Source organism: Scyliorhinus canicula, unplaced genomic scaffold, assembly GCF_902713615.1.
Source record: "Scyliorhinus canicula unplaced genomic scaffold, sScyCan1.1, whole genome shotgun sequence".
Taxonomy (NCBI): domain Eukaryota; kingdom Metazoa; phylum Chordata; class Chondrichthyes; order Carcharhiniformes; family Scyliorhinidae; genus Scyliorhinus; species Scyliorhinus canicula.
Genome location: NW_024055480.1, coordinates 29339 through 43997, shown reverse-complemented (window position 1 = coordinate 43997; position 14659 = coordinate 29339). Strand labels below are relative to the sequence as shown.

The following is a 14659-nucleotide window of genomic DNA, read 5'->3' as shown; positions in this document are numbered from 1 at the left end:
GCCAATCGCGTGAATTGCTCAGTTTTTGTGGCAATGTTATCACTTTAATTGCATTTTAATTGTATTCACTGTTACAATACAATTGATACAATGCAAACCAATGGGGATGTTGGTGAGGTGATGTTTTATTCCACCCAGTAAACTCTAACGATCTGAAATGCACTGTCAGAATGGGTGGTGGGAGCTGATTTAGCATGGAGAATCCACCTAACCCGCACATCTTTGGACTGTGGGAGGAAACCGGAGCACCCGGAGGAAACCCACGGGGAGGACGTGCAGACTCCGCACAGACAGTGACCCAGCCGGGAATCGAACGTGGGACCCTGGAGCTGTGAAGCATTTATGCTAACCACCATGCTACCGTGGTGCCCACGATTATGTGACTATTCAGCTCCGTTTTTCCTTGCTGAGAGACAAACCCAAGGGAACATCTTTTCATCCGTGAGCCAATCTGTTCCTAAAATAATTGTGAGGAGAGTAACCCAACTGGATTTTATCACCAGGCACAGCAAGCTCCAACATTATTCATTGCGAATCAACAGCAACAATGGGGCCCAACTGATGTTGGACACGGTGTTGAAAGGTCAATCACTGACTGTGGTTTAACATTTCCCAGAGTTTCTGATTGCATTTTCTACGATTTGACCATTTTCTTCTTTCATTAATTTTTTTCTCCGTTTCTCTTTAAATTTATGTATTTAACCTTGCTGTTTGTGTTTCTTGTAATCGTGGGAACTTGTCCCAAAGTCTCTGAGTTGTCGGTTGGGTTCAGTCTGCTCAGTTTCCGCAGTGGGTTTTACTGTTACTCACTGGGAACTGCCTCTTCCGGCTCTCTGACATTTTCAATTCTTTCCGCCCATGACTGATTCTCTCCGTGGTTGTCTGCACGCAGTATTCTCTGTGGTTTACATAGTATAGAAATTGGGGGAGAGGAATAGACCATTCGGCCCAACTAAATTGTGTCTGCGCATATACTCCAGACCAGACTGTCCCCTCCCGCCCGACATCTAACTGACCATTTCCATCCAGCTCCCTGTGTCCGTCTAGACTGTTCTCTTTCCAGTATTTCCAAGTCTGCCCATAAATGTATCAATACTCTCTGCTCCAAGCTCCATGTGGCAACAGGTTCCATTTTCTCACAAACCTGTGTTTAAATCTCTTCAACTTCATATCTGCATGTGTTCGGTCACTGATACATATCAACATAGAAACATAGAAAAACAGGCGTAGACCATTCGGTTCTTCGAGCCTGCACCACCATTCAAATGTTCATGGCTGATAATGCAAATTCCATCTCACACTCCCACTTTCTCTCCATTCCCCTCGCTCCCTTTAGCCGCAAGGGCCACGTCCAGCTCCCTCTTGAATATATCCAACGAACTGGCCCCCACGGCTTTCTGTGGTCGAGAATTCCACAAGTTGACAACTCTCTAAGAGAAGAAGTTCTGCCTCATCTCAGTGCTGAATGGCTCATTCTTTATACTTGGGCTGTGACCCCCTAGTCCCAACATCGGGAACATTCGTCCCGCATCTGGCCCGTGCAGTCCCATCAGGATTGTATATGTTTCTATCAGATCCCCTCTCATTCTTCTCAACTCCAGTGAGTGCAAACCCAGCCGATCCAGTATTTCTTCATATGTCAGGCCTGCCATCCCGGAAATTAGTCTGGTGAACTTTCGTTGGACATGCTCAAAAGCAAGAATGTCCTTCCTCAAACTAAAACTACACACAATACTCAAGGTGCGGCCTCACCAAGGCTCCATATAACTGTTGAAAGCAATCCCATCTCCTGTGCTCAAACCTTCTCTATCTGAAGGCCAGCATATCATAGGCTTTCCTCGTCGCCTGCTGTACCTGCATGCCAATCTCCAACGACTGTACATGTGAGGTTACCCTCCTTGGTGGCAAAGACAAGAAGGCAGATTATTCTCTGAATGATGGCAGTTTAGGAAACTGGGAAATGCAGCGAGACCTGGGGGTCCGGTGGGACAGTTGTTATTGATACTCCACGAGGGCGACATGCTGGGGCAGTGGTTAGCACTGCTACCGCACGGCGCTGAGGACCTGGGTTCGAACCGCCGGGGCCACTGCTGTATAGAGTTTGCACATTCTCCGCGTGTCTGCGTGGATCTCACCCCAACCCAAACAGGGGCTGGTTTAGCTCACTCGGCTAAATCGCTGGCTTACCAAGCAGCACGGTTCGATTCCCGTACCAGCCTCCCTGAACAGGCGCCGGAATGTGGCCACTAGGGGCTTTTCACAGTAACTTCATTGAAGCCTACTCGTGACAATAAGCGATTTTCATTTCATTTTCATTACATGTGCAGGATAGGTGAATTGGCCATGCTAAATTACCACTTGATTTGAAAAATTAAAAATAAAGTCCACGAGACCATATGTATTTTTATATTGCATTAGATCTTGTCACCACCATGCCTCCCTCGTGGAGTATTGATAACGTAACACAGTGTAGTATAAACAGTGGCCAAATCAAGTGCGATATGAGCAGTGGCATGGTGTGTTACAGCAGTAACTGATACTGCACCTACTATAATGAAATAAAAGAGAAAATGCTGGAAAATCTCAGCAGGTCTGACATCATCTGTAGGGAGAGAAAAGAGCTAACGTTTCGAGTCGAACGACTGCTTTGACAAAGAGTCATTCGACTCGAAACGTTAGCTCTTTTCTCTCCCGATAGATGCTGCCAGACCTGCTGAGATTTTCCAGCATTATCTCTTGTGTTTCAGATTGCAGCATCCGCAGTAATTTGCTTTCATATTATAATGAAATGATACACTAAGCTAGACAATGCCTCTGTAGTTTACAAGGTGCAATCTCAGGTAATACCACACAGCACCGTGCATCATCGAAATATAAAAACATTTTAGATAGTAGTAGGAGAAGGCCATTAGGCCCTTCGAGCCGTTTCCTCCATCCAACGTGTTCACAATGGGTTCTCTACCAAAACTATACCCCAGCACATTTTCCACACGGTTTGACACCTTTAGTGTTCTATTTCCTTCTTATATATATTCAGTAATTTTGCCTGCAAGCCCACTGTCCGAAAAATGTTCATTTCTAGATTTTATGGATCGTGCCTCCATTTTCACTGCACTTGTTGCTATTGCTTATGAGTCATGTCTCGGTAATTACTTGCTCCAATGTTATCGGAATTGATATTCCACCAGCCAGGTATCAATTGTTTCTTCACTAGAAACTTAAAATTCATACTGGAACATCTGAAGGCACTTACAGTATGTATGGTTTCCGAGGATAAACAAAGGGGTCTGCTGTGTGCACACGGTGCAGCATTTGCCTGCGATCGGTTCGACCTCATACGTCCTCCCATGTTTGCGATTAGTTATTTCAAGTTCTTTCCTCGCAAATATATTTCAATATTTGTGTATCAATACAGCACTAAACACCAGAACACTTACAAATACGCAAACCACGTCAACGTATCCGTCAACTAAAAGCACAATATGTCAGATATTGAAAGAGACAGATTTTTATCAGAGATCAGACTTCAGCTCAGAGTTAACAAGAGGTGTTTTGATTGATGGAGGCACAGAGAATTATCTTGGGGCTGGGAGGGACCGCAAAAGTTGCAGTCAGCAGTTCACCCCAGGGAACAAATGAAAGGCATGTACTCGTCTCTTAATTTGTTTATTCACCGATCTGTAACTAAAGTACATGTTGGAATTTAATTGCCCCTCTGGAGACTCTCACTGGTATAAATGAGGGACCCTTTGGAAGTCTTGCAGACCTAGTATGTTCACCTTGCAGAATTCAATTGGTTCCTGAAAGGCGATGCATGGACCAGCGAATGGACCATTTTCTGCCATTTATTACCCGGCACTCGCTATTATTGGTGTCCCAGGTAAGAGCGGAATCTCAACTGCAATATTTATTTTTCTTCTGAATCTCCAGAATTCTTATCTCTTCCCTTTAAGGATCGTGCTGAAAAGTTTATTGCATTACGATATATTAGAGTGCATTACTTAATTTTGTATTACAGGGCAGGACAATAAATGGTCAATAAATTGCCCTTCACACTGATAGAACAATTATTTATTAGACTGCAGAAATATGAGTTATAATGTTTAGCATTGTGCGGACGTTATATTGTTAAACAGTGCAACACATTTGCTACAAATCGTTATTGAGCTGCAGGATGGCACAGGAATGGGGAGGGACTAGTCTAATAAGCCGCATGAGGTAAGTGAAACAATCAAGAGAATGCTGAAATATAGGCTTTGTTAGGCAATCATAGAATCAGTTCAAATGGAGGCGATTCGAACATGTACCAAACTCTGAAAAGAGTACTGCGCACTGGCTCAGTCCCCTGCGCTTTCCCAATAACCCCTTAGCCTCACCTAACCTACACATCTGCTTTAGACACTGAGGGGCAATTTAGAATAGCCAATCCAGCTAAACTGCACATCGTTGGGCTGTGAGAGGCACCCAGAGGAAACCACACAGACACAGTGAGAAAGTAAAAACTCCACAGACAGTAACCCAAGGTCAGAATTGAACCCAGGGCCCTGGCGCTGTGATCGAAGGCAGTACATTTACAATGGCTGAACGGGATGTGGTATGAGTTATTCATTAGGAACAACAGTTTTGGATCATTGAATCATAGCATTTACAGTGCACAAGGAGGCCACTCGGCCCATCGAGTCTGCACCGGCCCTTGGAAAGAGCACCCCACCCAAGCCCACACCTCCACCGTATCCCCATAACCCAGTAACACCACCCAACCTTCCTGGACACGTAAGGGAAATTTCGCATGGCCAATCCACTTAACCTGCACATCTTTGGAATGTAGGAGGAAACCGGAGCACCCGGAGGAGACCCGGGCAGACACGGGGAGATGTGAAGACGCTGCACAGACAGTGACCCAAGCCGGGAATGGAACCTCAGACCCTGGAGCTGTGAAGCAACTGTGCTAACCACTATTCTACCGTACCGCCCCTTTCAGTTGAGTTCACTGGCGATGCAAATTGGAAGGGTAGACATATGAAAGTGGTAAATAAGGGTTTGAGTAGCTCTTAAGCTAAGGCAGACTTTCAGACCGGCGATACCATAGGCTGTGGAGAAATGTCGAAGTATGCAGTGTCGGTGCTTATGACCGACGGGTTTGGGAATGTGGGCGTTTGGAAGTTCATCCCACCGTCAAACAAGACTTGAATATTGTAAATGGTCTCTAACTTTAGAGGATGGCCAGCCACGGGAATCGACCCAGTGGCCAGAGAGCAGAGTTTGTTGCAGGGACTGATTGTGATATTTGATGAATTGACAAACGTTTAATCCAGCATTGGATTTGCATCAAGTAGTAATGGTTTTGGAATAATTGAAATGTGGAGGTGCGAAATGGACAGGTCAGGAGGGATTCAGCAGCAGAATGGATCAGGGAGTCGCTGGTTTTTGGAGTCTGCTCAGTGACGGCTCTCCCTTTTCTCTATTACAGCCAACTTGATGGCGATCATCATCCTATCCCGAGGACGGTGCGGACTCTCTCGGTGTATCACCTACTACCTGGTAGCGATAGCAGTGACTGATTTCCTTGTCATGGTCACCGCTGTTATCCTCAACCGGATTGGTGGCATTTACTTTAGATACAGCATCCTATCGATCACCCCCGGATGCGCTGTCAGCACCGTGCTCGTTTATGCGACCCGTGATGGTTCAGTATGGCTGACCGTGGCCTTCACCTTCGACCGTTTTGTATCCATCTGCTGTCAGAGACTGAAGAGCCGATACTGCACCGAGAAAACGGCACTGCTGGTCATAGGAATGGTCATTACCTTGAGCTACGCCAAGAACATCCCTTTGTACTTCACCTACCAGCCCTTGTACATATTGGACGAGATTCCCTGGTTCTGTGAAATTAAGTCCAGCTATTACACGATTCCATCGTGGCAAGCTTTAGACTGGCTCGACCACATATTAACCCCTTTTCTTCCGTTCTTCTTTATTCTGATGCTCAACGCCCTGACTGTAAGGCACATTGTAGAGGCCAGCAGAGCCCGCAGGAGGCTGAAGGGCTCAGAGAGTGACGGAGATCCAGAGATAGCCAACCGCAAGAAGTCGATTGTCCTGCTCTTCTCCATCTCGCTCAGCTTCCTCCTCCTCTGGGTCACATATGTTGGACATTTCCTATATGTTCGTGTTACAGGTGAGGCCTACTTCACCGGTCTGAATTTCAATGTCCCACACTTCATATTTCAAGAAACGTCCAACATGCTTCAGTTACTCAGTTCCTGCAACAACACCTTCATCTATGCAGTAGCCCAGACCAAGTTCCGAAATGAGCTGAAGAAGTTGCTCATTTTTCCCTTCGTCATTTTCAGCAGTTGCTTTAGATTAACCGATGCTTCATGATCAAGTTAAGGACTATTAATATGTTTCAAAGTAGATAAAGTATGAAATCACACTTGCACAGTAAGATGATAAAGCCACAATAATTCACGGTCCTGAACAAAATAAAGTTTATAATAGATACAGAAACATTAAACTGTTTGAACACAAATCTTGTATTCCAGCATTCAGAATTACGCATCAATTAATGATGCATAATTACGCAGAATCAACCGGTCACTTAATCTGTAAAAGAAGATTAAATAACGAAGCAGATGTTTGTGATCTCGGGCATTAGTGTTAGATTTTTTAATCAATGAAAAGTTCAATGAGTTTTCAAACTGCTGCTGCTGTCAGTTTGAAGTGTGAGTGGATTGAATCTTCTCACCTTCACCAGAGTAACGGCTGTGCTGTACTACATGCTCAGGAAGAACAGGGTGATGAATGTGGAAGCGGTTGTCCAGATGTTGCCGTTATCATCCTCATAGTCTTCCGTCCAGGTGCGGTCTGTGTTTTCTACGAGGATAGAGCCGAGGAAATGTAGTTAAATTGTGTTTCCCTCCAGGATATCTTGTGTTATTATACATATTACCTTTTATCTTTCTTAAGTGAGTAATATATTCTCGAATTTAATAATCATTGTACATCTTCTATAAGACCATTAGACATAGGAGCAGAATTAGGCCACTCGTCCCATCGAGTCTGCTCCGCCATTCAATCATGACCGATATTGTTCGCATCCCCATTCTCCTGCCTTCTCCACATAACCCCTGATCCACCTGTTGATCAAAACCCTGTCCATCTCTGTCTTAAAGACACTCAGTGATTTTGCCTCCACAGCCTTCTGCGGCAAATAGTTCCACAGATTCAACACCCTCTGCCTGAAGAAATTCCTCCTGATCTCTGGTTTAAAGAATCGTTTCTTTAGTCTGAGAGTGTTCTCTGCTTCTAGTTTTTCTCCAAGTGGAAATATCCCCTCCACGTCGACACTATCCAGGCCTCGCAGTATCCCGTAAGTTTCAATAAGATCACCCCTCATCCTTCTAAACTCCAACGGGTACAGGCACAGAGTCCTGAACCGTTCCTCATACAAGTTCTTCATTCCAGGGATCATTTTTGTGAACCTCCTCTGGACCCTTTTCAAGGCCACCACATCCTTTCTTAGATACGGTGCCCAAAACTGCTCACAATACTCCAAATGGGATCTGACCAGAGCCTTAAGAAATGAAAATCGCTTATTGTCACAAGTAGGCTTCAAAATGAAGTTAATGTGAAAAGCCCCTCGTCGCCACATTCCGGCGCCTGTTTGGGGAGGCTGGTACGGGAATATAGCCTCAGAAGTCCACCCTTGGTTTGTATTCTAGCCCTTCCGACATGAATGCTAACATTGCATTTGCCTTCCTACTGCCGACTGAACCTACACGTTAACCTGAAGAGAATCGTGAACAAGGAGTCCCAAGTCCCTTTGTGCTTCTGATTTCTTAAGCATCTTCCCATTTAGAAAATAGTCTATGCCTCAATTTCTGCTTCCGAAGAGCATAATCTCACACTTTCCCACATTGTATTCCATCTGCCACTTCTTTGCCCACTCCTAGCCTGTCCAAGTTCTTCTGCACCCCCCCCCCCCCCCGCTTCCTCAATACTATCTGCCCCTCTACAGATCTTTGTATCATCTGCAAACTTAGCAACAGTGCCTTCAATTCCTCCTTCCAAATCATTAATGTATATTGTGAAAAGTTGTGGTCCAAGCACGGGCCCCTGAGGCACACCACTAGTCACCGCCTGCCATCATGAAAAAGATCCCTTTATCCCCACTCTGCTGAGTTCGTGCCACTCAGAAACCGATCTCTGTCACTGTCTACACAGCTCTTCTTCCTTTACGTTCCTCAAACAGTCCGGGTCGAAAACATGGCAGCTTTTATTTAGTTTCAGTTTATTTTTGAACAATTTGTTACAATGTGAGATTATTACGATTGATATTGAGGGAAGTTCACTGAGCTTCTTATTTGAAAACTGTAATATTTCTGCTAAGAATTCGGACGTCAGTTCCTGTCTTAGTTGTTTATGGTAATGGAACACTTATGCGTTAGTGGGAACATTATTAAATGGGGATAGATTTTGGTGAATATGCCCATTAAATGTTATATTAGAAATATACTCTCATCTTGTCGTTTGTCTTTAATGCTGAACTAACTCGTGATTTGCCTTGAACGGTTTGTCTGTCCAAATGTGTTTATGAGCGTTCATTTCATTGTTCATGTGCCATGAGTTTTAACCTGTGTGATTGTTTGTGCATTTCGTGCTTCTGTCTATGTTTCTGTATGAATGAGATATTTTGTATTGAAGTCTATGTTTATTTATTCAGAGTTGTGTTAATGCGCGCTTATGTGTTCTGGCCTGGTATATATGTAGTGATATGTTTCCTTCTGCACCACATATCTATCAATATACGAATGTTTATGCGCGCGTATATACGTCTGTGTCGATGTGTTAATACGTGTATGTATGCATTGATAGATTTATATGACTATGTTTTGAAATATATACGTCCCCTGTGTACTAATGTGTGTTTTCGTGTCCTCTCGTGTATGAGCACGCTAATGTTTGCATTTAACTGTGTGCATCCGAATGCTCTGCTGTATTTCATGTATGTCTTTCTTTATCCGTGTGTAAGCTGTTAACGTGCTTCTCCGTGTGCCCATATATGTGTGCTAATGTGGGCGGCAGTGTATACCCTCATGTCTGTGTTACTGTCTTCTCACTATGTGCTGCTGCATATGATGATGGTTCCAACTGTGTTTTATTTCCTTGTGTGAGTCTGCTTGTCTTGTTTTTTTTTAATAAACAATTTTATTGAGGTAGGTTTTGGCTTTATAAACAGTTACAGACATCATCAGAAAGAAAGCAAAAAAGGCACAAATGTGCAAACATCCACGTACTTTCAATACTTCCATCGTAACATATTGCACAAGCCCGCTCCCCTCCCACTGGTACTACCCGCCATATTTTCCCTCCTTCTCAACTCTACCCCCCCCCCCCCCCCCCCCCCCCCCCACCCACGTGCTGACACTCACTCTCCCGCAAAGAAGTCAATAAATGGTTGCCACCTCCGGGTGAACCCCTGCACAGATCCCCTCAAGGCGAACTTAATTTTCTCCATCCCCAGGAAACTCGACATGTCCACAAGCCACCACTCAGTCTTCGGGGGCTTTGAGTCCCTCCACGCCAATAATATTCATCGCCGGGCTATCAGGGAAGCAAAGGCCAACACATCGGCCTCTTTCTCCCCCTGGACGCCCGGGTCTTCCGAAACCCCAAAAATTGTCACCCCTGGACTCATCACCACCCTTGTTTTTAGCACCTGGGACATGACCCCCGCAAATCCCTCCCAGTACTCCCTCAGCTTAGGGCATGCCCAAAACATGTGAACGTGGTTCGCTGGTCCTCCCGCGCACCTAGCGCATTTGTCCTCTATCCCGAAAAATTTGCTCATCCGAGCCACCGTCATATGGGCCTGGTGAATGACCTTAAATTGGATCAGCCCGAGCCTAGCACATGTCGCAGTCGAGTTTACCCTACTCAGGGCCTCTGCCCACAGCTCATCCTCCATTTCGCCGCCTAGCTCCTCCTCCCATTTAAGTTTCAGTTCCTCTGTCTGGGACCCTTCCTCCCTCATGAGCACCTTGTATATACCCGCGACTCTGCCCTCCCCTTCTTCCCTCCTAGAGACTATTCTGTCGAGGATCCCCATTGGCGGGAGGCGTGGGAAAGATGGGACCTGTCTACGAACAAAGTCCCGCAACTGTAGGTATCGAAAATCATTTCCCCTTACCAACCCAAATTTCTCCTCCATGCTCCTCAAACTCGTGAAGCTCCCTTCCAGGAACATATCACCCACCCTTCCCGCCCCTGCTCGCCGCCATACTCGGAACCCCCCATCCATACTGCCGGGGGCAAACCGATGGTTGTCGCAGATTTGTGCCCAGACAGACGCCCCCATCTCTCCCACATGCCTCCTCCACTGGCCCCATATCCGCAGGGTCGCCACCACTACCGGGCTGGTGGTGTACTTGGCCGGCGGCAGCGGTAGAGGAGCCGTGACCAGGGCTTCCAAGCTGGAGCCCCTGCACGAAGCCGCCTCCACCCGCTGCCAAATGAACCCCGTACCCACCATCCACTTCCTTATCATAGCGATGTTGGCCGCCCAGTAATAATTGACCAGACTCGGCAAAGCCAGCCCTCCCTCGCTGCGGTTCCTCTCCAACATCACCTTCTTTACCCGCGGGGATTTTCCCGCCCAGACAAAGCTCATGATCAGCCCTTTAACTCTTTTGAAGAAGGACTGTGGGATAAAGATCGGGAGGCACTGAAAAATAAACAAAAATCGAGGGAGGATTGTCATCTTTACAGTCTGCACCCTCCCTGCCAGCGACCCATCCCATGTCCGAAACTCTCCCTTCATTTGCCCCACCACCCTGGCCAAATTTAACTTATGCAGCCTGCCCCAGTCTCGTGCCACCTGGATTCCCAAATACCGGAAATTTTCCTCAACCAGCCAAAACGGTAGCCCTCTCAATCTGTTCTCCTGGCCCCTTGCCTGGACCACAAACATTTCACTCTTGACCGTATTTAATTTGTATCCTGAGAACTGGCCGAACTTCCTCAGCATTCCCAGTATAGTTCCCATCCCGGCCACTGGTCCGACACGTACAGGAGCAGGTCGTCTGCATAAAGAGAAACCCTGTGTTCAACCCTGCCCCTCACCATCCCCTTCCAACCCTCTGTGGCTCTCAGCGCAATCGCCAGCGGCTCTATGGCCAGCGCAAACAGCAGTGGGGAGAGCGGGCAGCCCTGTCTGGTCCCTCGGTACAACCTACAGTACTCCGACACTTCTCTGTTGGTCCTGACGCTGGCCCTCGGGGCCTGATATAATAATTTGATCTAATCCACCAATCCCTCCCCGAACCCAAACCGTCTGAGCACCTCCCATAGATGGTCCCACTCCACCCGGTCAAAGGCCTTCTCGGCGTCCATTGCCACCACTACCTCCACCTCTCTACCCGCCGGGGGCATCATTATCACATTGAGTAATCTCCTCAGATTGGTCGCCAGCTGCCTACCTTTCACGAACCCCGATTGATCCTCCCCAATCACCTCCGGTACACAGTCCTCCATTCTACCCACCAGTACCTTTGCCAGGAGCTTGGTGTCTACATTAATCAGGGAGTTTGGCCTGTAGGACCCTGTTTTTTAAATTCACCTATATGTTTTTAGAATTCCCTTTATACCAGCGAACCTTACGGGCCAATATTCTAAAAACCGCGAACAGGGAACTTCCTCCCTGACTCCAGTACAGGCCTCTGAGAGTGCGAGTCGGGTCAAACTCTCCTTTCAAGTTATCCCCCGGTATAACTCCTACCTTCACTGAAGAATTTACTTACTTACCCCTTAATGGCATCGATGTCACGGGTCCTGCGTTCTTAAGGAAGTGAAGTAAGCTAATAACCACTTTTTCAGGTTAAATTATTTTATTATTAACATACTCTTTTTATCTCATTAAATTAAAACATTATTTACTTTTTGATGTTGTCTGGTTGGTTGGTGAGGCCTTCAGACTCTCTCTCTCTCTCTTTCACTTTCAAGCCTCCTGGTCATCTCTCCCGGTGCAGTTTTCTCTTTTCCTCCTCTTCTTTCTTCTGTGGCTGCTTCTCTCCTGCTGCTGCTCCGTCTTCCTTCTGGTCTGGTCTGGTCTGGTCTGGTCTTTTTGGGCCTTCCCTCTGCTGGGCCTCTGCTCTTGCTGTCCTTCTTCCTTCTTCGGGTGCCGCTGGTGTTCTGCTCCTGGTGTCTTTGTTCTGCTTCTTGCCTCGTGGGGAGAAAAAGGGGAGGAGTCTGAAGTCCACGCTGGTTTCTTTGTTTCAGCTGTTCTGATCGGGACCTCTGATAAGGATCGGACTTCGGGTCTTAAAGGGGCAGTCCATCACAATTTTCCAACAACACAAAGAGATTTTTTAAAACTTTTTTCTCTTGCCTTTTTCCTGCTGCAGGTTGTAATAACCATTCTGATAGACTGAAATTGCTGCCCACAGTTTCTGTGCCCTTCAGCTGCCACCAACCTCTTGTGGGATCTTTCCCTGCACTCTCCCCGATCAGATGTTGGCAGACCTCTATGTTTCAAATGACACATTCTGTATTTTCCAGAACAACCCGGACGCCTCCGGGTCTTTACCCCGCTTCAATATCAGAGATATGGTGGCTTGTGACATTGTCGGCGGCAGGGTCCCTCTGTCCCTTGCCTCATTGAAAACCCTCGCCAAGACCGGGCCCACCAGCTCAGAGAACCTCCTATAAAACTCTACTGGGTATCCATCCGGCCCCGGGGACTTCCCCGACTGCATAGCCTTAAGGCCCCCCAATACCTCCTCTACTCTAATCGGGGCCCCCAGCTCTTCCACTCGCCCCCCACCAACTGTTGGGAATGTTAACCCGTCCAGAAACCTTTTCATCCCCTCCGGTTCTTCCAGCGGCTCCGAAGTGTACAGCTTATGATAGAAGTCCCGGAATACCCTATTCAATTCTGCCGGGTCCTCCACTTTGCGCCCCCCCCCCCCTCGTCCCTCACTCTACCTATTTCCGTGGCCGCCTCCCTCCTCCTGAGTTGCTGAGCTAACAGTCTGCTAGCCTTTTCCCCATGCTCGTACACCACTCCCCTCGCCTTCCTAAGCTGTTCTACGGCCCTGCTCGTGGATAGTGCCCCCAGTTCCGCCTGTAGCCTCTGCCTCTCCCTGAGTAAAACCTCCTCCAGGGACTCCGCGTGCTCTTCATCTATCCGACCCATTTCCCTGACCAATCTATCCATCTCTGCCCGGTCTGCCTTGGCTCTGTGGGCCCCAATTGAAATCAGCTCCCCCTGCACTACTGCCTTTAGCGCCTCGCACAAGGTCGCCGCTGAGACCTCCCCTGTGTCATTCACCTACAGGTAATTTTTTATACATTTCCGAAGCCTCTCGCAGATCCCCTCCTCCGAAAGCAGTCCCACATCTAGCCTCCATTGCGGGCGTTGATAACTCGCTCCCCCGAACTGCAGGTCCACCCAATGCGGGGCATGGTCTGAAATGGTAATTGCTGAGTATTCCGTGTTCTTTACCTGCCCCATACAGTCCCTGCTTAGTACAAATAAATCTATCCTGGAATATACTTTATGGACGTGCGAGTAAAACGAGTAGCCCCTTCCTGTTGGCTATCTATCTCTCCAGGGAATCCACTGCCCCCATTTGCTCCATAAACCCTTTCAGCTCCCTTGCCATTGCTGAGAGTCTACCCGTTCTGGGACACGACCGATCCAAAGTCGGGTCAAGGACCATGTTAAAGTCCCCTCCCATTATTAACCTGCGAGAATCCAGGTCCGGGATCTTCCCCAGCACTTTTTTAATGAAGTCCACGTCATCCCAGTTCGGGGCATATATATTTACCAGCACCACTCTTCTCCCCTCCAGTCTGCCCCGTACCATCAGGTATCTGCCCCCCCTGTCTGCGGATATGCCCTCTGCCTCAAATTGCACGCGCTTGTTGATCATGATTGCCACCCCTCTGGACTTCGAGTCCAAGTCCGAGTGGAAGACCTGGCTAATCCAGCCCTTCCTTAGCCTGGTCTGGTCTGACACTTTCAGATGTGTCTCCTGCAACATAATTACGTCCGCCCTCAGGGCCCGCAAGTGCGCGAACACCCGCGCCCTCTTAACCGGCCCATTCAGTCCCTTGACGTTCCAGGTGATCAGCCTGGTCGGGGGGCACATCCCAACCCCCCCCCCCCCACCCCGCCGGTCAGCCATAGCCTTACTCGGGCCGGCCCCTGGTCCGTGCGTCGCGCCATTCCTGGCCCGCCCTTTGGCTGCCTCCACCCTCGACCTCCTTTCCAGTGTCTATTTCAAGTCCCTCTCCCATCAGCAGAACAACCCCCCCTCCCCTAACCCCATCCCCCGATGCCCCTACCCCTGCCATCTACTGGCTGTAGCTCCCCCCCCCCCCCCATCTGACTCCCTTGACTAGCCAATCTGCTAGCCCGGTGACTCAACACTCCGGCGCCTTCCTGTCTCATTCCCAAGCAGAACAACCCCCCCTCCCCTCACCTCATCCCCCGATACCCCCACCCCTGCCATCTACTGGCTGTAGCTTCCCCCCCACCATCTGACTCCCTTGACCAGCCAATCTGCTAGCCCGGTGACTCAACACTCCGGCGCCTTCCTGTCTCATTCCCAAATCTCATTCTCTTCTATCTCTCTATCCTCACAGCTTTATTTCT

At 47.9% G+C, this 14659-nt stretch overlaps 1 protein-coding gene across 1 annotated transcript; it reads left to right on the top strand.

Moving 5' to 3' along the window:
* The first annotated feature begins 5478 nt into the window (after window positions 1–5478).
* On the top strand, window positions 5479–6384 carry LOC119960065 (probable G-protein coupled receptor 139). The gene has a single exon (XM_038787946.1). The coding sequence runs from the start codon at window positions 5479–5481 to the stop codon at window positions 6382–6384; it is 906 nt and encodes a 301-aa protein (XP_038643874.1).
* The last annotated feature ends 8275 nt before the right edge of the window (window positions 6385–14659 follow it).